Genomic DNA, 24,666 nt, shown 5'->3' on the forward strand with positions numbered 1-24,666 from the left:
GGTGAGTCCGGAAGGTTGAAGCCTCCCTCTCCAGAACTGTAAGTTTACTTGTGAACGAAGGTTCTGGAGTGGGAGGTGAGACCTTCCGGACTCAAGGTCTGGGTCACCCTCCAACCCTTCCCCCGGGAGCCGAGGAGACCATGTAACTAGGAGAGGATATTCTAACAAACTTCATAATCCAACAGAGTAGGTTATATATACAAGAATACATACATACAATCACTATTATTCCAGAGAAAACAAACTAACTGCAATCTTTCATTATTTATTTCAACCGAAACAGCACAAGAAGATTGACCTTACTAGTAAAAAGACCTTTGTGTTCAACAAATTTGCACCTTCACAGTAATTTCTTCATACTTGAACAGCCTAAGGTAAGCTCAACCACTTCTGTGTTAGTTTTTGTGCTTTAACAACTTCAAAAATGTGACTACTTTTGCCGAGTCAACCCGCTCGTCTCTGATAGCACCGCCCAAGGGGGCGTGGTTTAGCGCTCGCGCCGCCTCTTGGGGGGGTTTCAGGGGGAGTGTGTAAGCTACCACTGGTGAGTCCGGAAGGTCTCACCTCCCACTCCAGAACCTTCGTTCACAAGTAAACTTACAGTTCTCCCCTTGTTCGAAGCTTACGACCGTCCCAGCTGCCGCTAGTTACCTTCCTATTGTTAAAGGACCTCAGGTTTGTATAGTTAGGAAAAATGCAATTTTCGACAAATTGTCATATTTAGCTGAAATCAGCTATGATTGATTTTAGTAGTCTTAGACTACCGTTTTCAGTTGTTTATGCCAAAAAGAAATCACTACATATGGTTACTTTTTTTTTTCAGAAAAGAAGTCGCGTCTGTGCCCGTATCTTGATACCATAAATCGTCATATGCTGGATTTTGACTTTGAGAAGCTCTGCAGTGTCTCTCTATCTCGTATCAATGTTTATGCTTGTTTAGTGTGTGGAAAGTATTTTCAAGGTAAGCTTGATGCAGTATTTTATTATATTAGATGAAAGCCACAAGTTTTTATTTGGATGCATACTTTAGTTTATAGTAATTGATGCAGTAATCTTGAATGCTGTGTTTGTTTGTCATTGTTGTATTAATGTTTATGCTTTAAGAGGTTTGCTAGGCTTAACATACATATATTGATACTCTTATAGTACTGTATTGCGTACATTAGCATGTTCTGGATTCACCACATTTCTAGAGAGCTCATTGGGAATAATTAGAATTAGATATTTGGAACAACTTGTTTCATGATAGGTTAAGGAGCTGGCATTTGTTTGATTCTTTTTGAGATATATATAACCATTGTGATTAATACTAAATTATATTGGTTTACCTTAGTATTAATACCCTTTTGACTTGTTACTGTATTTGTAAATAGATGTTCCTTTTTAGGTAAAACCATTGTGTTGCAATTTATCAATCTCTTATTTTACTTAGTGTTGAATGCAAGGAAAGATTCATCTTTGTGCTTTACTAGGTAAATAGTTCTTGAGTAATTTTATTGTCTTGTTTTGTTTGCTTTGTTTATATGGAGCTAATGGAAAATAAGAGCATTTAACCCTTTACTGCCGACTGGACGTATTTTACGTCGACATTTTTTGTCTCGTGTGCCGACTGGACGTATTTTATGTCGACTTACAACATTTTTTTTTTTTAAATTCGCGGAAAAATACTTTTGAATCACGCGCCTTGGGGGATGCTGGGAGTTCACGGATCAAGGTGTTGTTTTGTTTACAATCGTTACGCAGGCGAGCAAGCGCGAATTTCTTTCTTGCCGCACTAAAAAGTATCTGTAACACATCTCGGAAATTATTTCGTCACTTTGACATAATTTTTGTTCCATTGTAAATTAGTCGTTACATAAAGTATTGTATATGAAAATGTGCGCATTTTTATGTAGAATACAACAATAAAATACTCATGATTGTAGCTTTTATCAGTTTTGAGATATTTTCATATAAATAACGATAATTGCCAAAATTTCAACCTTCGGTCAACTTTGACTCTACCGAAATAGTCGAAAAACGCAATTGTAAGCTAAAACTCTTATATTTTAGTAATATTCAATCATTTACCTTAATTTTGCAACTAATTGGAAGTCTCTAGCACAATATTTCGATTTATGGTGAATTTATGAAAAAAAAATTTTCCTTACATCCGAAAAAAATCATACATGCGATTGTGGTAATGTTTGCACCATTTTAAAATTAGCCGTTATATAAAGTTTTATATATGAAAATGTGCGCAATTTCATGCACAATACAACTAAAAACAACCCATGGTTGTAGCTTTTATCAGTTTTGAGATATTTTCATATAAATAACGATAATTGCCAAAATTTCAACCTTCGGTCAACTTTGACTCTACCGAAATGGTCGAAAAACGCAATTGTAAGCTAAAATGCTTATATTCTAGTAATATTCAAGCATTTACCTTCATTTTGCAACAAATTGGAAGTCTCTAGCACAATATTTTGATTTATGGTGAATTTATGAAAAAAATAACATTTTCTTTACGTTTGCGCGATAACTTCCGAAAAAATCATACGTGCAATTGTGGTAATGTTTGGACCATTTTAAATTAGCCGTTACATAAAGTTTTATATATGAAAATGTGTGCAATTTTATGTAGAATACAACTAAAAATAATTGAAGGTTGTAGCTTTTCTCATTTTCAAAATATTTCCATATAAATCACGATAAATAGAAAAAAAACCACGTTCGGTCAACTTTGACTCTACCGAAAATGGTCCCGAAAAAACGCAATTGTAAGCTAAAAACTCTTACAGTCTAGTAATATTCAGTCATTTATCTTCATCTTGAAACAAATTGGAAGTCTCTAGCAAAATATTGAGATTTATGGTGAATTTAAATAAAATCTTTCCTTCCTTCCGCGCGCGGATTCTCCGCCACAAATCTCCGAAGTGCGTACGTCCCATTCTCGGAATATTTGCTCTGTTTCATATTAGGCATTTCATAGAGTTTTATATATGAAAATGTGCGCAATTTCATGTAGAATAAAATGAAAAAATATTTGAAGGTTGTAGCTTTTCTTATTTCCGAAATAATTGCATATAAAAAATATATATATAAAAAAATTCAACATTCGGTCAACTTTAACTCATCAGATATGGTCGAAAACTGCAATTGTAAGCTAATACTCTTACAGTATAGTAATATTCAATCATTTGTCTTCATTTTGAAAGAAATTGGAAGTCTCTAGGACAATATTTAGATTTATGGTGAAAAAAAATAATGTATTTGTTTATGTCCGCGCATTACGAATTCATGCATTATTTTGTGATAATATTTTCTCTGTGTTGCTTTTATCGTTTTACAATGTGTTATATACCAAAAGGATCGCAATTTAGTGTACATTACAACGAAAAAAAAAGTAACCTTTTACCTTAAACCGTTTTGCGCACAGCGCGATTTGAAAAACAATTATATATGAAATTTCGTTTTTGCTCATCATATATCGCATTATTTTTATATGATAATGATATTTTTTTTCATTTCTGATGGTTGCATACTAAACTTCAGTCAATGACAAAAAAAAGAGCCAAAAATGAACTCTTAATCTTGAAAACTAAGCGCGCTGTGATTTTTTTGAAAAAAAGCCTCCGCGCTCACTCTGAAACACCTCCGGCACACGGGAGACAATTTTTTTTTTTTACCGCTTCGGCGTTTAAGGGTTAAGAAACAATTATAATTTTAGATATAAGAAGTTTGATTTATTACCATTTTGTTTTCTGTTTTATTTTAAAAAATATTTTCCTTTTATGTCACTTGAATTTGATAATATGTAAAGGCAAGCTGTTCAAGTTGCCCTTGAGAATCTTGGAGGAAAAATATTTGCCTCTCCTATTACACAGCTTGAGGGTAACTGTATTAATCTTCTAGTGTGATTTTAAGCTAATGTGCTAGTATATGAAGTATGCTTATTTAAATTTTTTTTTCTCCCAGGGCGTGGCCCCAATACACATGCATACACTCACAGTGTTTCAGATGGACATCGCGTTTACCTTAACCTCCAAACTCTTCGGTTTTATTGCTTGCCTGATAACTATGAAATCATCGGTAAGTGTATTGACTTGACGAGGAGTTGGGATGTTTCTCTGAGGAGCTGTATTTGGAATCTTACATGATTGTTTCAGGGATCTGATATTATTATAAAATTAAACTAGTTACTGACTTGTATAGTTTATTGGCTGAAGATATTTCAATTTTTACAAATAGGAATGCAATTACTGTGCACATTTAAATGAAAGTTTGTTTGCTAATGTATTTTAGGAATTCTATCAGTTCCAATATACATTATTGTGGTAGTCATGTACTGAGTTTTTACCTCGTAAGTTAATGATATTCTTTGGCAAATTTTCTTTTCCAGATTCCTCCTTGAATGATATCATCTTTGTTGTAAACCCAACATTTAGTCGAGAGTACATTCTACATAAAGTTAATCAGAGTAAAATGAGTCGTGCATATGATGGAACACTCTACTTGCCGGGAATTGTTGGCCTTAACAACATTAAAGCTAATGATTACTGTAATGTAGTGCTGCAGGTAAGGCATTAGATATTTGTTATTTGTATGATTTGTAAATTGATCATAATTTTTGTATACAAGTAGACAGTTTTGAAAATTATGAATAGGCTACTTTGTGGTTTTCGCTTTAATTTTTATGAATGTAGGACGCTATACTAAGGCACTTAAAGTGCTGTGAAAAGTAGTTTTAATATTTATCGAATACATCTTTTTGTATAAAATTGATTTATTCTTTTCTAGGCCCTTTCCAATATAACACCACTAAGGAATTATTTCTTGGATCCAAGTAATTACAGTCATATACATCATGCACCAGGCACTCAGGGCCTAGCTATGTTCCCACTCATTACAAGATTTGGAGAATTGGTACGGAAACTGTGGAATCCTCGGAATTTCAAGGCTCACGTCTCTCCTCATGAAATGTTGCAGGTAATGAAGCTGAAGTTTCTCTCGTGTGTCAGGTCATCTTTATGTGTTTGTTAAGTTTGAATAAAGTTACAGTACTGTATAAGGATTCAGGCAGAAAATATTCAATGATAAATGGAAGAAACACTGAATGTGTAACCAAATAAACAAATAGAAAGCCATATGTACAAATTTTAATATTGTTCATACGCAAACAAACCCTCGGTCTTAACAATAGGATAATTTCTAGCGCCTAGCTGGATCCGGTAAAAAAGCAGATGAAAGCAAGGAATCTTGTGGTATCTGGCAACACATGCGTAGATCGGGTGAAGAGTGATCAACGCCGATCATCTACTCCAGTCTTTTTCTTTACCGCCTGGACGAGAGTTGATTTTTTCCTCTCTTGACCTTTTTTCCCTGTTTTTGCCCGTTTCATTCCTTTAGTGTGTTTGTGTGTTTTTACCTAATATTATAGCTGCTTCTGCTCCTTCTCAACGTCAGCGTTGGTGCCTCGGAATTCCTGGATTCCCGTGTTCTCGTTTCTTGGCTTCGTCAGCGACGGACCCAATTTTTGTACGATGACGAATCCTTGTACGGAATGCCGGGCATGGACTGTGGAGCAGTGGAGGAAGTTTTATGGTAAGAGGGAACATCGGAGAGTTTCCACTCTTCCTTCTTGGGAGGGCTTCGCTCCTATTCCCGATATTTCGTTTTCCGCAGTAGTCAACCCCCATAGTAACGTTGCCCCTGCTTCTCCTTCCTTTTCTTCCATTGATTCGTCGATGGAAGTATCAGGAGGTCGCCAGGGTAATATTTGTAATGTAGTCCCCTCTTCCTCGGGAGTTTTTTCAGTTCCCGAGGAGGGTGAGGTTTTTCATCATTCTCTTCTCGTCCAAAATGGCGGCGATTTGGAAGACGCTTGGGCTAGGGGGTACCCCGTTTTTTGGGGGGTTGCTAGTGCATTTTGTGGAGGCTCATACCCCCCCCTCCCGGCCTCGTCTCCACGGGTGGAAGCAGTCAGCCATCTTGTATTGCTCTGCCGGTGTCTGCTGCCACCTTGTCTTGAAGTGATGCTGCGACGTCAGCCCCGTTGTCGTCTAGGGGCCCATCTTTGTGTATTCCTCCGCCAGTGGTGTCTCTTTCCCCCTCGCTCAGAGGGGAAGTCGTGACATCACTCTTATCGATGATGTATCTACCAGCCGTGACGTCATCTCTGCCGCCCAGTTCGAAACATCTCCCTTCCTTGTCTTCGGAGCCTTCTCTGGCACATCAGTCCGAGATCATATGCCAGGCAGTGCTTCAGAGGCTGGACTCTGTTTTAGATGTGAAGTTGGCTGCCTTATCGGAAGGGAGGACTGGTAGGAAACGCGTTGCTTCGTCCCCGCCTTCCAAGAAGAGTGCGCATAAGAAACCAGTGCTGTCTTCCTCTCCCTCTTCCCCCTCTACGCCTCACAAGCGTATTAAGCATTGGAAGGCTAAGGACTTTGCCCTTCCTTCGCTGCTGAGGGAGGAAGAGCACGGACGTGTTCCCGAGTGCTGTGGTTTCGGGCAGTGTTAGTGATGTGTGTTGTGCAGGGGTTGCTTCGCCGCCGAATCTCGTACGTGCATCCACCCCACCCCCCACCCCATCCTTGCACATCGCAAGCATGTTGCAAGCTCCCCCGTCCGTGCACGTGATGGTAGTGCTCCTTCTTCTCCCAGGCCTATTCGTTGCCGTAAAGATCTGAAGGCGCCTGTCAAGAGGTCGAAGGTAGTGAGCACGGGGGTGGTGCAGCCGGAGTGTTTGCTTGCTTCCAAGTCTTCCACTTTAAGGGATTCCCCCGTCAATCTCGAGTGCTCAAGTTTCCCCCCCATCTCACGTACGTACAGCTGCCACTCCCGTGTCTGTTCATGGACGTCTGGAGTCACCTGTTGAGGTAAGTGATGTGCCTAATGTTACAGTGGGTCCGTCTCGGAGGCTGGTGCTTGGACCCAGCCCAGATAGGCTTGTAGGGGTTTCAGACTGTTTGCCTTCTAACCCTTTTGTGAATTTTGGTGAAGAAAACACGTTAGAGGAGCCTACACATCCTTCTCGTCATTGGTCGCCGGTGCCAGAGCAGGAAGAAGGGGACATGCAAGAGTTTCTGTCTTCCTTTTTGGAGGTTGTTGATCTCATTCATGGGTTCAACAATTTGGAAAGCAGGACTCAGGCTCGGTCGTCTTATCCTCCTTCTTGCTTGGAAGCCTTGGTGGGAGCTGCTCAGGACTCCAAATCATCTCTCTAGCTGCCGTTGTCAGGGCACGTTCAGTCGGTCTTGCAGAAGGTTAACACCTCTGTTTCTGACCAGGATGGTTAACTTCACTCTAGAGGCTCTACCAAACTCCTACACCCAGCTCTCACAGGACATAGGAAGTACTATGCTATGAGCTCTGCATTTTTGTTGTCACGCCACCTTAACCTAGACGTCATTCGCCTGAAGCCGGGTTTGACTTTGGAACAGGTGAGGTCAGTGGCTCCGTCCTTATCTCCGCAAGGCGCCTTAGCTTTGGAATCTATGGCGGCCTCCATGTTGCAGACGGTTTCTTGGCTGGACCTATGGTCTGTGGTGATTGCCAAGATAGCTTCTGACAGGTCCCCTGGTGGGTTGGTGAGTGCCGCCTCGCTTGCCAGTCTTTTGCAATCCGGGGGCAAGGCATTTTCTTATTTGGCTCACCTCAGTGCCAATTTATGGGCTAATCTTCTTCTGGTTAGGAGGGAGGTGGCTTTGTCTAGGATGGAGAGGTCGCTCGACACCGAGTCTTTGCTGGCCTTGAGGAACGGTGATCTGTTAGAATCGCAATTTGTTCCGACACTTTATACAAACCATCGGTCCTTTACACTAGGAAGATTGCTTCAGCAGTAGCTGGAACGGTCGTAAGCTTCGAACAAGGGGTGACGTAGTTAACTGCTTGTCCGCCAGTGCGCGCGCCGCGCGACTGGGAGGAGAGGAATCACTTTTGCTTTCGGCCGTGTTGGGTGAAGACGTGTTCGTCGCGCTCTCTGCCCGCTGATCCTCGTTCGCTTTGGAGTATTTGTGTGCCTTATTCTGGTTGGTTTGGTGTGAAAAAGTGACTGTAAGTATGGTATCTCTTTTTCATTTTTGTTATCAACATGGATCAAGGTGATGATAATTCCCCGCACCCTACCACTTCACGTAGAATTTGTCCTGGTGGGAATGGGCGCCGCTGTGGGGGTTTTCGCTCATTCTTGGAGGTAGACCCACATGAATTGTGTTCACGTTGCCGAGGGCGCGATTGCTCTCGGTCCAATACTTGTGAAGTATGTATGGATTGGTCTGAGGCGCAGTGGGTGCTGTACAAGGGGAGGAGGAAGAGAAGGCCTGCCAGGGAGTCGTCGGGAAGTTCTCCTGTGACTCCCTTGGTTACGGATACTTCTTCTTTCCTTCCTCCCGCTCCGCTCCCACGGTTGTTGCCTTCCCCTTTGGAGGGTTGGTTTCGGAGTCCTTCTCCTCTCTCGATCGGTCGAGTGTGGAGGAGGGCGCCCGTTACCCGGACGTTCAGTTGTATTCGGGGTCTTCCATGCGTTCGGGGTGGGGCACTTCTCCCCCTGTGCATGAGGGAACCCCTCTATCTAACCCGACTCTTGCTCCCGCAGGTAAGACTTCAGTGGGTGACGACCTTGGACAGGTGTGGGCTGCGCTGGGGCTGCAGGGCGTGCCTAGCATCCAGGGGCTGCTGCAGCATCTGGCGGGGTCTGGGGCGGTAACCCATGGAGCGGTCACCACTACGACCACCACTATCTCCACGCCCGCTTATGCCGCTCCCCCTCACCTGGTCTACACTCCCCATGCTATGTCGGTGACGCCGTCTGCTGCCATTCAAGGGCCGGTCGCCGCCGTACCGAGGGGGGGGGGGGGGGGGGGGGATGCCGCCGCCGCCTGGGTACTTCGTGTTGCCTGCCCCAGACTTCCGCTGTCCCAAGAGCTCGCCCCTGGACCGACCACCAGTTCCCAGGTTCCCGCTGGCTGCCGAGACCGATAAGTTGATGGCTGCATCGGCCTTACCTGCCGTGCCTGCCGATGATCTGGTTCCCGATGATGGTTTGGCTGCCCCTGATGTTTGTGCTGCTGCTGATGTTCCTGCCGCTGATGAGATGGTTGCTGCTCATGTCGCTCCTACCGCTCCTGTTGTTCCTGCCGTTCCTGCCCCTGTCCATGCTGGTCCTGCCCACGGTGTGTCTTCCCCAGTCCCAGGTCCTTCCGGACAGGTGCAGTTGGGCCGTGTTGCTTCGGCAATAGCCCCGGCTCCGGCCTGGATGGAGGACCTGACGACTGTCCTGCACGAGCTGACGAAGAAGAGGAAGAAGAGGAGGAAGGTGTCGTCTTCGTCTTCATCGTCTGCTGCCGCCTCTTATCCTTCGACTTCTAAGGCTCGCAAGCCGAAGAAGAAGAAGGTTGCCTCCCCCCCCCTAAGAAGTCTCCTTCGGGAGCTTCTACGGGTCCGTCTCGCCTCGGTGAGATGGGGGGTCCTTCTGCTGGTCCTCCTGCTCTTTCTGGAGCGGGGCCCGCCTCCCCTTCCGCAAGGAAGAGGAAGGCGGGGACCAGAGGAGTTCCGGTTTCGACCGGTCCTTCCTCGCCTGGTGTTAGCGGCTCTGCCGCTAAGCCAGGATCCGGCTCGGTCTCTCGTTCGCGAGAGATCCCGAGTGTACGCTCTCCCCCGGGAGACCGTGCAGCCAAAGTTTTGGTGCCAGAGTTCGCTCGGCGCCAAGACCGTGGCACGGAGCAGAAGGCTGGTGAGAGCCGCTCAGGTGACTCCCGCCAGGCCAGCGGCCGCTCCCGTAGCGACCTGCCAGTACCCAGGGTGGACGTGATGGTCGCTGACCGGCTACGGGCTGAGGCAGGGAAGAGGTCCCCCGGCCGCTAGCACCAGCCTCGGCTGGTGCCAGCAGCTCAACGCGCCGCGAACCCACGCACCGGTCCAGCCGCGACAGCGAGCGTTGCCGCTCCCCTGACCGACGCTCCCACAGGGACCGGTCTGGTAGGGAGAGCGGCAGCAGCTCGTCTGACGCACAGGACTGGCTGTGCTCAGTCCAGCCGCTCGCCCCAGGCGAGCGGCGTGACCAGGCCTGCAGCTTGATCCCCACTGCTGGTTGGGGATTGCCTGCAGCCCTCCAAACCCACCGGTTCTGCCGGTGAGCGTGGAGGGAGCGTCAGGTCTTCCTCTCCAGTGCCTTCAACCTCCTCGGGTTACACCGGGAGGGGCGAGACACCCAGGAGCGATCACGAGGGGCGCGCCTCTCGTGATCCCGTCATGATGCAGTACTCGCCTGGTTCGGTCCTGGGATTGGCCAGGACTTGGTCCTACTCCTCGAGACGTCGTTACCCCTGAGATCCAGAGGAACTTTACTGAGGTTATTGCGCTGATTTGTCAGCACAACGACCTTGGGGAGGGATCACCGCTACCACCTTCCGAGCCCACATCCCGGCTCGAGTCGTTCTGGGGCCCGAAGAGGGAACCCAGACCGACGGTGGGTCTGCCTCGATCCCAGCTTGCCGACTCAGTGCTCGACCAGGTGGAATCTCGTTTCTGGACGGGAGGACTCGCTCAGGTCAGGCCGGTCGTCGAAGCTGCTTCCTCCTCCTCTGCAGTGACCGGCGATTTTACGTGCCATCAGAGGACCCGATGCCGCCTAAACAGGTTAACCCAGGGTTAGTTAGGCTAACACCGGGTGTGTCTCTGCAGCAGCTCCTGTCTGTCTGAGAACCTATGGTTCTCACAGCAAGAGGCACTGGGCCTGGAATCTACCGCGATGGCAACAGTCCAGGCAGTCTCCTGGTTCGACCTGTGGTCCCTCACAGTGTTGAAAGTCGCGGCCAACTTTGGGGGCTCTGCCCTTGAGGAAGACCCGGCTTTCAGGAGGCTCTGCCAGTCTGGAGGTAGGGCCATCTCCTACCTAGCCCACCAGATGGCTAACCTGTGGGCCAACCTGGTGCTTCGTCGTTGGGACGCCGTCCTGACACGAGTATCCAGGGGGGCTGGGCGTGAGGCGGCACTCGGGCTACGCAACGGACCAGTTCGGAGTTCCTCCTCTCTCTTCCCAGACGAGATAGTGGACGCTGCGGTAGAGAGACGGCGCACTGATGACAGTGACCGTCTTCTCCACCAGGCAGTTCGAAGGCGGCTGGGCAGCCTCGAACTGCGGCTAAACCAAAGAGTTTGGCTAGCGCTTCCTCAGGGGCTAAGACGGCTGCCACGTCTAAACCCCGAGGAAACACTGTCTTCTTCTTCTGCGAAGGGAGGCTCGAATCAGCCCTCCTCCCAGCCCTCCTCCTCGCGAGGATCAGCAGGGAAGAAGTCGAAGAAAGGTGGGAAACGCTAGGGACGGCGTTCCCCCTCACCTGCTGCCAGAAGTGGGGGCGTGCCTGGCGAGCCATTGGGCAACTTGGCAGCGCTACGGCGCCAAGACCTGGGTAGTAGACGTCCTTCGGGAGGGATATCTACTACCCTTCGAATCTCGGCCACCCCTCACTTCCAACCCGGTCCAACCCCTGACTTATGTCAAAGGATCCACAAAGGACATCGCTCTTCAACAGGAGAACCAGACCATACTGAGCAAGGAAGCTGTAGAAATCGCCAGAGACCAATCACCGGGCTTCTACAGCCGCCTTTTCCTGGTGGAGAAGTCGTCGGGGGGCTGGCGCCCTGTGATAGATCTCTCTCCCCTGAACCATTTCGTTCGCCAGACTCGGTTCAAGATGGAAACGGCACGTTCTGTGCTCGATTCCATCAGGGGGAGCGATTTCATGCTTTCGGTGGACCTGAAGGATGCGTATTTTCAGATACCCATTCATCAGTCCTCCAGGAAGTACCTCCGCTTCATCCTCGACGGGACGGTGTACCAATTCAGGGCACTTTGTTTCGGTCTGTCAACCGCCCCACAGGTGTTCACACGAGTCTGCTCGGGCCCACTCGAACGGGATACGTCTGTTGATGTATCTCAACGATTGGCTGGTCCTAGCGAGCTCCCGCTTGCAGTTGCTACAGGACAGGGATCGACTTCTCAAGTTCTGCCGCGATCTGGGGATCGTGGTAAACTTCGAGAAGTCCGATCTCAAACCCAAGCAGAAGATGAAGTACCTGGGCATGCTGATCGATATGTCAACATACAGGGGGCCCCCCAGATGCTGAAGCCTTGCCGAGGATGGGGGGCTTAGGGTTCGGCAGCTGGGCCCTGATGCCTGGAGGGAACTACTTTCTTGCTGGGCCTTGGTGCCCAGCTGTTGATCCAACTAAATGAGTCAGCCCTTTTCCTTTTACTAAAACTTTTCTTCCTTCTGCTTCCTCCTTCTATAAGGCACGGATTTTATGTTGATGACTTGGATTGGTTTTGGACATGATTTGGACTTGTTCATTGGATTTGATGGAGGGTGAGGATGGTTGGCATGCCCCCTCACCCGTAGAACTCGAGTACCTAACGTGGTCGAGCGAGGGGAAAGTTTAGATGTCAAACCCTTCTCTTAGTGCTGGGTCTGATCTCGACGGACATCATGACGCCTTAAGCACTGAGGGTGGGTGTATATCTGGGTGGTACCCCTAGGCCGCCCTGTATGGGATAACAGTGTCCTCTAAATGGGGGCTCCATGGTGGGTGGGGGGCTACCTGGACGAATCATCAATTGTACGTCTTATGGAGACACTAAAACCTTCTGTTGAAGACTTGGGCAAGGATAAGGACAAGGAAAATTCTGGTAATTCCTCTATTGTGACTTTGGAGCCTTTTTCAAAGGACCTCCTTGTTACAAACATTTTGTATGTAAAACCAGTCCCTTTAGACAGGAATTATGAAACCTTATTTCATGAATTTTGTAAATTTGGGAACGTAAAAGAATTACAGAATAGACTTGGCAAAAATTATGGTTGTTTTGAATTTTGGATATTTTTTAACAATGAATTGGAAGCTCACAGAGCCTACAGAGAGTTTAGGTCAGACTCTATGAGTGTTGGACTTGTAGAGGCAGAAGAGGTCCCTAGGTATCTTGAGATATATAGACCACCAACTGAAACTAAAGATTCGGCAATGTTGGGAGCCCAGAAGTAACTCGCTTTGGGCGTAATAGTTTTTTAGTTCATGCCAAGACCAATGTTCAATCAGTAATGCTCCTAAATTTAAAGCTTGATCCCGAAGGTTTGATAAAAGAGGTAAAACCTCACTATAATTTTAGTTATGCAAAGGGTGTCATCTTCAATGAAGATTTACATGAAATGGACGAAGAGGAAATTTTGGAGATGTGTCCAGACGTGGTTTGGAAGGTTTTCAAGGTGCCCCGCTCGTCTTATGATTATTTTTAACATTTGTAAGTTCTTTTTTGCCATCTGAAATTGTTCCTTGACATTAAATATTGAAGTTCAGCTGTATAGAAGCGAAGAGTGTCCAGTGCTTTAATTTTTGGCTTTGGGGACGACTCCTCCAAATGTTGTGCACCAAAATAACTTTGTGAATCGCCGTCGGACAGAGCCTGAGCACGAGGAATGTTCTACCGTAATGTTGTGACTGAAGGGTGATCATCGAGCTCCCGAGACAAGAAATTGCTGTGAATTAAAAAAGAAACAGAGGCATTAACTTAAATCTTATTGCTGAACGTCATCAAAGTGTTGGGACAGGCAAGAAGCTGTTGGAAGAATTTCCTTATTCAGATGCCTTGAAGGCACAATCAGGCGGATATTGCTAAATTCTGTGCTCCAGTGCTTTAAATGTTTTGGCTTTGGACACTCCTCAAATGTTTGCACCAGAAATAAACTTTGTGAATCGCGTGGCAAGCCTGAGCACGAGGAATGTTCTGAACCAGTAATTTGTGTGAACTGTAAGGGTGAACATCGAGCCCGAGACAAGAAATGCAGTGAATTTAAAAAAGAACAGAAGGCATTACTTAAATCTATTGCTGAACTCATCAGTGTGGGACAGGCCAAGAAGCTGTTGGGAAGGAAAACTTATTCAGATGCCTTGAAGGCACAACAGCCGGATATTGCTACTTCTGGTGCCCCTTCAGGTGGTGCTCCCCGGGGGTCCCCTAATGGGTTTCCCATGCCCTCTCTGGTGGGGCCCCCTCCCCCCGCCCTCTGCTGGTGGGGCTCCCCTGCCCCCCTGTTGGGGCTCCCCCTGCTGTTGGGGCCCCCTGCCCCCCCTGTTGGGGCTCCCCGTGCCCCCCTGTTGGGGCTCCCCCGGTTGCCCCCCCATGGTGGGGTTTCCCACGCCCCCTCTGGTGGGGCTCCCCACGGCCCCCCTAGTGGGGCTTCTCATGGCCCCTCTGGCGGGGCTCCTCATGTTGTAGAGAGACTGGTCAAGCCAGGGGACCCTGTTGGTTCAAGGGTTTCAGAGAAGCCAGATCTCCAATTTGTTTGACGACTTCTCTCTGACAGGGACATTGCCTGACATTGAGCCCTCACCTGATCCTGTCATTACAGTGCAACGTGGAGATGACGGTGAGGAGATAGAGGCCCTCTTTATTCGTCAGAAGAGGGCCCTTTCTCCCTCTTCGCCTCATTCTCGGTCACTCGGCCATCATAGGAAAAATAAAAGCAAAACTGGAAGGGCAAGTGAAGGCCCATCATCTAAAAGATCTATAACACCCAGATCTAGATCAAGTAGTTCTGGTAAAACTGATAAGATCTCTCTCACCAGGACTCAGATTCCTAAATTGGTAGAAAATTTTAAGATCCCATCTTCTAAATAATGGCTCTCATGCAATGGAACATCCGTGGACTTATACCAAATAGAGAGCAAGTTCGGGTTCTGTTTAAGGAACATAATCTATCTGCGATGTGTCTACAAGAGACAAAGTTGGGAGAGCACACTCCCAACGTGGGTTTTAATTATTAATTTCATAGGTCTCCACCCCTGATAGGTGTACGTGCTCAGGGAGGCACAGGCATCATAGTCCGTACATCTATTAATCACAGAGTTGTTCAATTGAACACTGTGTTGCAGGCTTGTGCAGTTCAAATTTTCAATTATAAATGGATCACAATTTGTTCTCTCTACCTTGATCCATCATTGGAAAATAGATTGCAGGATGCGCAGGGAAATCCCCGTCAGCTAGAATTAACCGATCACAGACGTTAAATAGACCAGCTTCCTAACCCTTCATTCTGATAGGGGATTTTAATGCCAAGCACACCCTCTGGGGAGAGCCAAACTGCGACCGGTGGGGTTTAATAATAGAACAGCTGCTTGACTTAAATGACATTTCTTTAATGAATAATGGTTCCCCTACAAGACATGATGTTTTTCATAATTCTGATTTAGCCATTGACCTCACTATCTGCTCTTCGTCTTTGAGGTTAGATTACCAGTGGGTAGTAGACCAGAATGATCATGGCAGTGATCATTGGCCCATTCACTTAAAGTTTATGAAAAATATTCCATCTCCATGTTTTACCAAAATGGAAGGTTAGGGGAGGGGGATGCGACTGGGGATTATTCAAAAAATCTACTGAAGTTGATCAAAAGATAAAAGATTTTCAGAGCCCAACATCTGCTTATGAGTATTTAATCAGTATATTGCTGTGTGGTGCCATGCTGTCTATTCCTCGAACTTCTGGTAAGCCTCGGCGTCCTCTAGTACCTTGGTGGAGCAATTCATGCGCCTTGAGCCGAAAGATAACTAGAACTTGCTACAAGAGATATCGTAAATTTCCTTGCTTGGTCAATAAAATTATCTATAAAAGAGCTCTTGCTAAGCAAAAGAAAACATTTAAGCAAGCAAAGAGGGAATCGTTTATCAGATATATAAGTGAATTAAAATATGATTCCCCTATGTCATTAGTCTGGAACAGAATCCGAAAGCTGCAAGGGAAATTTTCTCCACCTCCCTTGCCTATATTGAAAATTGATGGCTTCCTCATATCTGATTCTGGAGAAGTTGCAGAAACCTTTGGTAGGCATTTCTCCAGTATATCTAGTGCCCTACATTACTCTCCTGCATTCAGGAATATTAGGGACGGTACCACGGTTGTTCCTGCTGTTAGTTTAAATTTAGAGTCATATAATCTTCCTTTCACCATGAAAGAATTGGATCATGCAATCTCGTTTTCTTCCCCAACATCTCCTGGAGAAGATGATATACTGTACTCAATGATTTTTAATCTGCCTAAAAGTACAAAAGAATTTCTTTTAGACATTTTAAACAGTTTTTGGCTTTCAGGAACTTCACCAGAGTCTTGGAAGATATCGATTATTGTACCTGTTTGTTCCGACACGGCATACAAACCTTCGGTCCTTTTACAATAGGAAGGTTACTAGCGGCAGCTGGATAGGTCGTAAGCTTTCGAACAAGGGGTTCGGTAGTTAACTGCATGTCCGACAGGCGCGCGCGCGCGACTGGGAGGTAAACAATCACTTTTGCTTTCGGCCTGCTGGCGTGTAGACGTGTATCATCGCTCTCTGCCCGCTTCATCGTCGTTGCTTTCGCATGGTTGTGTTTTTCTTTTTCTATTTATCTAGTGAAACTGAATTGTAAGTACAATCATTTCATCTTTATTTCCATTGAATTCAATTGTGAATTAAAGGATCTTGGTTTCTCCACGCCCTCCGATTACCGAGTGCCGGGATGAAGGGCGTAAGTGCGGGAATTCAATTTTTCCCGGAAATGATCCTCGTATTGTGTATTGGCTCGGTGCCGAGGGGGGGGGCGGGAGAAGCGCTCGCTCCGAGCTTATATTTTGGTTGGAAATGTGTAGATGAAAATTGTAAGTAAGTGCCCTTTTCATTTATATTTTTTTGACCTGTATGCTCGTTGCCGAGTTTCGAATGCGCTCGGCACGAAACTTATTCTGTATGGAAGTGGAATCGCAAGTACAGTATTCTTTTTCATTTTCATATATTATTTTTATTTTGAGCTTGTACAATACTCATTTGATCAGTTTCCGCTCTTACCCGGAAATTGATCCTTTCCCCTTTTTATTTGAATGAAGTGAAATCGCAAGTGCAGTTCTTTTTCATTTTCATATTTTATTGAGATTGCATTACAGGCAGTCCCCGGGTTACGACGGGGGTTCCGTTCTTGAGGCGCGTCGTAAGCCGAAAATCGTCGTAAGCCGGAACGACACTTGGAAATATGCCTTAAACTAAGAAAAAGTTAGAGAGACCTTACCTGTGTGACATGCAAGTATTGCATGATGTGTAGTGTGGTTATTTCAATGGCAAAGGATGGTTCTTGAAGGTATAATTCTTTATTAAACTCTTGTGACACTATAAGCACAATGTACTACACTTAATCCTTAGGTTAGATTATACACTAAACACTATTATGCACTGTACACTACGTAGTATGTAATCCTTTGGTAGATCCTGGAGTACACTAAAATCCCAGTCTGGTAGCTCTGGAAGGTAAAAGTATAACACAATTAGTACAAAAAAAAAAAAAAAAATACTACACAAAGTCCTGAATGCAATATGTAAATTATAGAATATCAAGAGTAAAAGAGTTAATGTATGTGAAATTTAAGATTCCTGAATTATTCCTTACTTTTAGTTTAAAGTTGTCATGCTATGTAAACCCTGGATGCACAAAGTCTTATGTGGCCCCATAGCCTACATCATTCAGGGGGTTCTGGAATGTACAAAAATAATTAGTATGTCAGTAAGTACTCTATGCATAGTAAGTTATATACAGTAATATGCACCATACAGTGGTTTAATATCACATATAATATGTATAAAACTTAGTTAATGTATGTTAATTAATTCCTACCTTTAGTTTAAAGTTGTCGTGCTAGTAACCCTGGATGCACAAAGTCTTATGTGGCCCCATAGCCTACATCATTCAGGGGGTTCTGGAATGTACAAAAAATAATTTTGTCAGTAAGTACTCTATGCATAGTAAGTTACTACAGTAATATGCACCATACAGTGGGTTTAATATCAACTGGTATGCATATTGTAAATGATTGTCTACACTGTTTCAGGTCTACACCCCCTGTTCAGCAGGTGAATGTACAGTATGTAATTCCATGAGGGACCTTGATCACTTATCCCATGTGAGAGATCTTGGTCACTTTTTTTTTAGTATGTACGTATAAAATTACTTAATGTATGTTTACTACTATGTATAATTCCTACCTTTAGTACGTAGTACATAGTTTACATGCCGTGCTATGTTATGTAGTAACCCTGGACAAAGTTTTATGTGGCCATAGCCTGCATCATGGAGGGGGTCCTGGTTTTCTGGAATGTCCAAAAAAAAAGTATCAAAGTTAAGTTATGTATGTATGTTTAGTAAGTTACATACAGTAACCATACGTACAGTGGTTTATAAACAGTATGTCATAATCAAACTTGGTTGGAAATTCCTGTAAAAAAAGTTATGTACGTATGTAATACTACTGTATGTAAAAACCTTACTGTTCATACTTTGTTACACTACATGTTACATGTGATATGTATACTTTCCTGAAGGGTTTTTTCCTTCCAAAAATGGTGCTTCTACTTGTAGTTATCCCTTGATGACACTTGTAGTAATTTGGTTAGTAACAACCTGGAGTTGTGTGAAAAATGTTGGTTCTGGAAGGAAAAAGTAACAAAATTAGTGTACAAAATATACAACCTACAGAAAGTTGTGAATGCAATATGTTAATTACTGTAAATATATCAAGAGTACTAAAAGAGTTAATGTATGTTAATTAATTCCTTACTTTTAGTTTAAAGTTGTCGTTCAATGTAACCCTGGATGGACAAAGTCTTATGTGGCCCCATAGCCTACATCATTCAGGGGGACTCTGAAATGTACAAAAAATAATTTTGTCAGTAAGTCCTCTTATGCAGAGTAAGTTTCATACAGTAATATGCACCATACAGTGGTTTTAATATCACATATAACATGTACGTAGTATAAAAACTTAATTTAGAAATTCCTTACATAACTTACCAACTTTTAGTGAGTCTCAAAGCTGTTTACCTAGGTTGTGGGAGATGGAGGTGGAGGTGTAGAGCATTCATGATAAGGATGCATTCCAACCTAACTTCAGTGTGCTTTATCACAGATAACAGGCTAGGATGATGGGCAGTCTGGAATGAAGAATTAATATTAAAGGACAGTATGTAACCACTTAGGTGTACAAAATTTATTGTATGTATGCAAACATTAAACACAACTGAGAATTCCTTACCTTCAGCAAAATGAAGACATGTAGGCTATGTATAGGTCTGGTTTATGTAAGTCACAGGTGCATGCCAGTCTGGAATGATAATGTAATAGTACATATGATTATTAGTATGTATGTTACATACATAACATTTTGGTATTACATATGTAATAATAAAAACATTAATAAAAAAAAAAATGTCCTTACCAAATTCTAGTGGTTGGCTTGCTTACTGGGATGGCCATATGGTACATGAGAGTGGGTGGCTGGGCTATGGAGTGGATGGGCAGGTGCTTGGGAGTCTGGAATGATAAAAAAACTATGATAAAATGATAGTTACTACTACTGTAACTACTGCACATGTTATTACTGTTTGACATATGTAGTGTGTAATACGTATGTTCAATAATAAAAAATGAAGAATTCCTTTTACCTGAAAGGAATGGGAGAGGTGATACTACTCGTATCAACTGATTTGGGCTCTGGAGAGTGATACTCGTATCAACTGATGAGGGACATCTAGATCTGGAAATGAATGATAGGTACATAAATATATTATAAGGTGGATGTAATTGTAGTATATGTACACTTTTAATAAAATTTCTATTAGCAATTTATAAAACATTTTATACAAATTTGTTAAGGATTCCTTACCTGATGAATAGGGCGAGGCATCAAAACCATGGAAAGGCTCAGGGGTCATCGGGTCGCTGTCACTATCAAAGGGGTCTGAAATGAAAAAAAAAAAAAAAATAAGGTTATGCAACATCAAACACATTGTACCACTATGTAAGTTAGTGTACGTATGTATGTAGGGTGTAAACAATTTCCAACATGAAAATGAGAAAAATGAAATTGCTTACCTGATTGTACACGTACAGGTGGGCGGGCTGCTACAGAGGGTCCAGGTACAGGGGATCTGTGGACTGTCACAGGTAGTACAGGAGATCTGGAACTGTCACAGGTAGTACAGGGAGATCTGAACTGTCACTCAGGTAGTACAGGGGGATCTGGAACTGTCACCACTTCTGCAATAAAATTACAAATGATGAAAATTAATGAAGTTACAATTTACTCTTACATTTAGTTTGTTACATTAAAAAAATTAAACACATTTATTTAAATATGTCCACTATGTAAACACATAAATTAGTAAAACAGTTCATAATTCCTTACCAGGACTAGCGAGTGGGGAGGTGGTGGTACTGGAGACTTGTTGAAAGAAAGTGTCAAGCCTGGACTGCACACTCTCTTCGTCTGCTTCTCCTTCAGGGTCTCCTTGTAGAAAGTTACTAAGTCTAACATTCCACGTTTTATTTTGTCAAACCTAGCAACGTTAGGGTCTTCTGCCTCAAAAGAAGCCAGGCTCTCCTCCAGATGAGTAAAACCCTCTGACAAGCCTTTCACAGTTAATGACCTGGGTTTTGGCTCTGGTGCCGCCTCCTCTTCCTCAATCATTTGTTGTTCAAGTTCAAGTAAGTAAGCCAGCAGCTCTGTTACATCATCAGGTTCAAGATCTAGTTTTCAGCCTCTTGCTTAGCCCTACGATCTTCCTCGTCACAGTCTCGACGTCTTCTGCCTGGTCAAAGCCTTCAAAACTGTGCACAAACTGTGGACACAGTTTCTTTCTTCCAGGCCCATTTAAAGTGGTCGTCTTCACCTACCTCGTCCCAAGCACTTGCAATATTTTTCACTGCATCAGCAATGTTGTAGCCCTTCCAGAATTGCTTCAGTGTCAACTCCTTGTTAGCTTCTATGGCCCTCAAAGCAAAACGTATGGTCCTTCTAAGGTAGTAAGCCTTGAAATTAGCTATTACTCCCTGGTCCACCATTGGCTGTATCAGCGATGTTGGTATTGGGTGGGAGGTACACCACCTTCACATTAGATGCATGTCGCTCAAAGATTTGAAGGGTGACCAGGCATTGTCCAGGACTAAGAGGGCCTTAAAAGGCAACCCTTCGAGTCAAATACCGCTCCACTGCTGGCACGAAATGGTCATTGAACCAATCTTCGAAGACCATTAAGGTAACCCAAGCCTTCTTGTTTTGATTTCCAAATCACAGGGAGTTGACTCTTGAAAATGCCCTTGAATGCCCTGGGATTCTCGGCCAAATACACCAGCAAGGGCTTCAGTTTCAAATCGCCACTTGCATTGGACCCAAACAGCAAAGTCAGTCGCTCCTTTCCAGCTTTATGGCCAGGTGCTGACTTCTCCTCCTTGGAAAGGTACGTTCGATTTGGCATTCTTTTCCAAAATAATCCAGTCTCATCCACATTAAAGACTTGGTCAGCCGTGTAACCACCATCCTTAATTATCTCAGCCAAACCACCTGGCAAAATTTTCTGCTGCTTCGCTATCAGCACTAGCAGCTTCACCTTGCAGCTTCACATTATGCAAATTTGCACGAGCCTTAAAACGGTTAAACCAACCTCTACTCGCGGAAAATTCACCACCAGCACTGCCTTCGCCAAACTTTTTTCACTACTGCCTCATGCAGCGCTCTAGCCTTCTCCTGGATCACACTTAAGCTCACCGGAACACGTCGCTGGTTCTGGTCCTCCAGCAGATCATGAGCAATTTCTCCATTTCAACAATGCTCTGGCTACGTTTGCTTCTCGTTTATCACCTTGTTGACTTCATCGGTGCAGCATCCTTAACATGCTTCAGAATACGTTCCTTGTCCTTCACAATGGTTACCACCGTGGTCCTGCTTCAAGCCTAAAGAACGGCCTATTTCGGTGTTAGTTTCTCCTTCTCCGAACGCTTTACCACGTCATATTTGACCTCCATCGTGATGACCTTCCTCTTCTTGGATAACTATCATCGGAGGAAGTACTTTGGCGTTTAGGAGCCATTGTAAATTTGCGAAAATGGACAAGGAATTTCAGCAACGTCTTAGCACACAACCGACTGAACTTCAGGCAGACAGCGATTGAAGTGGCGTCCTTTCGTATTGTTACGCTTGGCGTCCTCGACCGTCCGAGGTCGTTGTTCGGAACTCAATTTACCATACAGTTTAATAGCGTTAATTATTTATGGAGCACCTCCGCTCAAAAACTAGTTCTGCATATGAGGTATTGTTAAAAGCATAACAAAACGTCGTAACCTTGGAATTTGTGTGTAATCTAACCAGAAACTTAGTTTTTTTTTAGTATGTACTGGAAACAAGCAATGATTTTTTCATTATATTTGCGCTTTTGGTGTTTTTTTTTAAACTGCGCATGGCCCAAGCTAATGTATTCATTTCGCCCCGCAAACTAGTTCCGCATAATGCTGCGTCACTAAAAAATTTCAAAAATACGAAAAAAAAGTGTCAAAATCATCAATAACCTCAAATTTTTGTTGTAATGTAACCAAAAACATATTTTTATTATATACTGTGCTAAACTATAAAGGATTTTTATCATAGCATGCGTTTTTTTAAAAGCGTCGTTAACTCGGAGACGTCGGTAAGCGTCAGCGTCGTAACCTCGGAACAAGCGTCGTAACCCAGGACGGATTTTCCATTGAATATTTAAGAAAAAGCGTCGTAACCTCGGAACGTCGTAATAAGCCGGAACCGTCGTACCGGGACCGCCTGTATTTACTTGGATCAATGTTTCCGCTCTTACCCGGGAATTGATCCTTCCCCTTCCCCTTTTTTATTTTGTATGAAAGTGAAATCGCAAGCGCAGTATTTCTTTTTCATTTTCATATATATTTTGATTGCATCAATTCATTATGGATCAAGGTTTCCGTTCATAATCGGGAATGGATCCTTTTACCCTTGCGCTCGGTACCGAGGGGCGCAAATGCGCTCGCTCCGAGCCCTTATTTTCATTGTGAAAGTGAATCGTAATGCAAGATTCTTTTAATTTTATTCCTTTTTATTATTGATTGCATCAATATTTATTTTGAATTTAATGTTCAAAGTTCCCGCTCAGTCAGGGAATTGAATCCTTATGCCCTTGCATTCGGTGCCGAGGGCACGATTGCTCTCGGGCTCTTATTTTTATTGTTGGGTACATAGGTGCTGTGCGGGGGTGGGGAACGAGAATCCCCCCCGCTCAGCTCCCACAGATGGCCCTTCCCCTTCGGGGGGGAGGTTATCTGGGTTCTTCTCCTCGCCCGATCCGTCGAGCGCGGGAGAGGGCGCTCAGTGCCCGATGTACAATTGTATTCGGGGTCTTCCGCTCGTTCGGTGTGGGGCTCACCCCCCTGCGCGAGGGGACTTTCCCCCCACTAATCTCTACTACTGTTATTTCCTCAGGTGCTACTGACACGAGGGTGGACCTTGGTGAGGTATGGGCGTCCTTCGATTTGCAGGGCGTGCCTAGTCTCCAGGGGCGGCGGTTCTATGTCTGGGCCTGCTGTGGTCACCCATGGAGTGGTGACCACGACAACTATATCGACTCCAGGTGACGACGTCCCTCCTCACCTGGTGTACTCGCCTCACGTGGTAACAGTCTTGCCTACAGCCGCTGTGAAGTGCCGTTCGCCGTACCGAGAGGGGGGCGTGCCGCCGCCGCCGCTCGTGGTTGCCGCGCTGCCGCGACCACACTTTCGCTGCCCTAGAGCTCGCCCCTGGACCTGCCGCCGGTACCAGGATGTTGCTGGCTGCTGCTCCACCTCCTGTGTTTCCGGTGCTGCCTGCCGTACCTGCCGATTCTGTGCTGACTGTCCATGCAGTTGCTGCGCTGGCTGTCCCTGCCATTGCTGCGCTGGCTGTCCCTGCCGATGCTGTGCTGGCTTTGCCTGCTGTTCCTGAGATGCCCATACCTGCTGACGTCGTCCCTGTTCGTGGTGGTACTACCCCAGACTTTGGTCTGTCTGTACAGGTGCGTCCGGGCCCTGTGGCTTCGGCTACAGCAGCCCCGGCTCCGCTCTGGATGGCAGATCTTACGTCTGTCCTGAGGAAGCTGACGAAGAAGAGGAGGAAGGTGTCGTCGTCGTCGTCTTCATCTTCTTCTTATCTTCTTCATCGTCGTCGGCTTGCCCCGCCTCTTCCCTTCGACTTCTAAGGCTTCACAGCCGAGGAAGAAGAAGGTTGCCTCCTCCCTCCTAAGAAGTCTCCCTCGGGAGCTTCTCGGGACCCGTCTCACCTCGGTGGGACGGGAGGGTTCCTTCCGCTGGTCCTCCTGCTCCTTCGGGAGGGGGGCCGTCTCTTCTTCCGCAAGGAAGAAGACTACGGGGACCAGAGGGGTACCGGCTAACACCGGTACTTCCTCGCCTGGTGTCAGTGGTTCTGCCACTGCATCAGGGTCCGTCTCGGCCTCTCGTTCGCAGGAGGTACCGAGTGTACGGTCGCCTACCAGCGACCGTGCAGCCAGGAACCAGACCTCTGAGCCCGCTCAGCGTCAGGTTCACGGCACGGAGCGGAAGACTGGTGACAGCCGCTCACGCGACTCTCACCAGACCAGCTCTCGCTCTCGCGGCGACCAGCTGGCTACCCGGGCTGACGTGACGGTCCACGACCGGCCACAGGCTAAGGCTGGGAAGAGGTCCCCCCGTTCGCCGGTGCCAGCCACGGCTGGAACCAGCGACGTGACGTGCCGTGAGGACAAGCACCGGTCTCACTGTGACAGTGGAGCCTGCAGGTCGCCTGACCGTCGCTCTCACAG

The 24,666-nt window shown here is 45.4% G+C and overlaps 1 protein-coding gene across 1 annotated transcript in view; it reads left to right on the forward strand.

Annotated features, from left to right (window-relative positions):
- The first annotated feature begins 794 nt into the window (after positions 1-794).
- The window catches only part of LOC135219906 (ubiquitin carboxyl-terminal hydrolase 39-like), a 36,167-nt gene continuing 12,295 nt past the window's right edge, over positions 795-24,666 (forward strand). Inside the window, exons 1-4 of the mRNA XM_064257113.1 lie at positions 795-961; positions 3,961-4,074; positions 4,385-4,560; positions 4,783-4,971. Coding sequence (XP_064113183.1) covers positions 871-961; positions 3,961-4,074; positions 4,385-4,560; positions 4,783-4,971 — 570 coding nt within the window. The 5' untranslated portion in view covers positions 795-870. The remainder of the gene's footprint in view (positions 962-3,960; positions 4,075-4,384; positions 4,561-4,782; positions 4,972-24,666) is intronic.

Source organism: Macrobrachium nipponense, chromosome 20 (assembly GCF_015104395.2).
Source record: "Macrobrachium nipponense isolate FS-2020 chromosome 20, ASM1510439v2, whole genome shotgun sequence".
NCBI classification, from domain to species: domain Eukaryota; kingdom Metazoa; phylum Arthropoda; class Malacostraca; order Decapoda; family Palaemonidae; genus Macrobrachium; species Macrobrachium nipponense.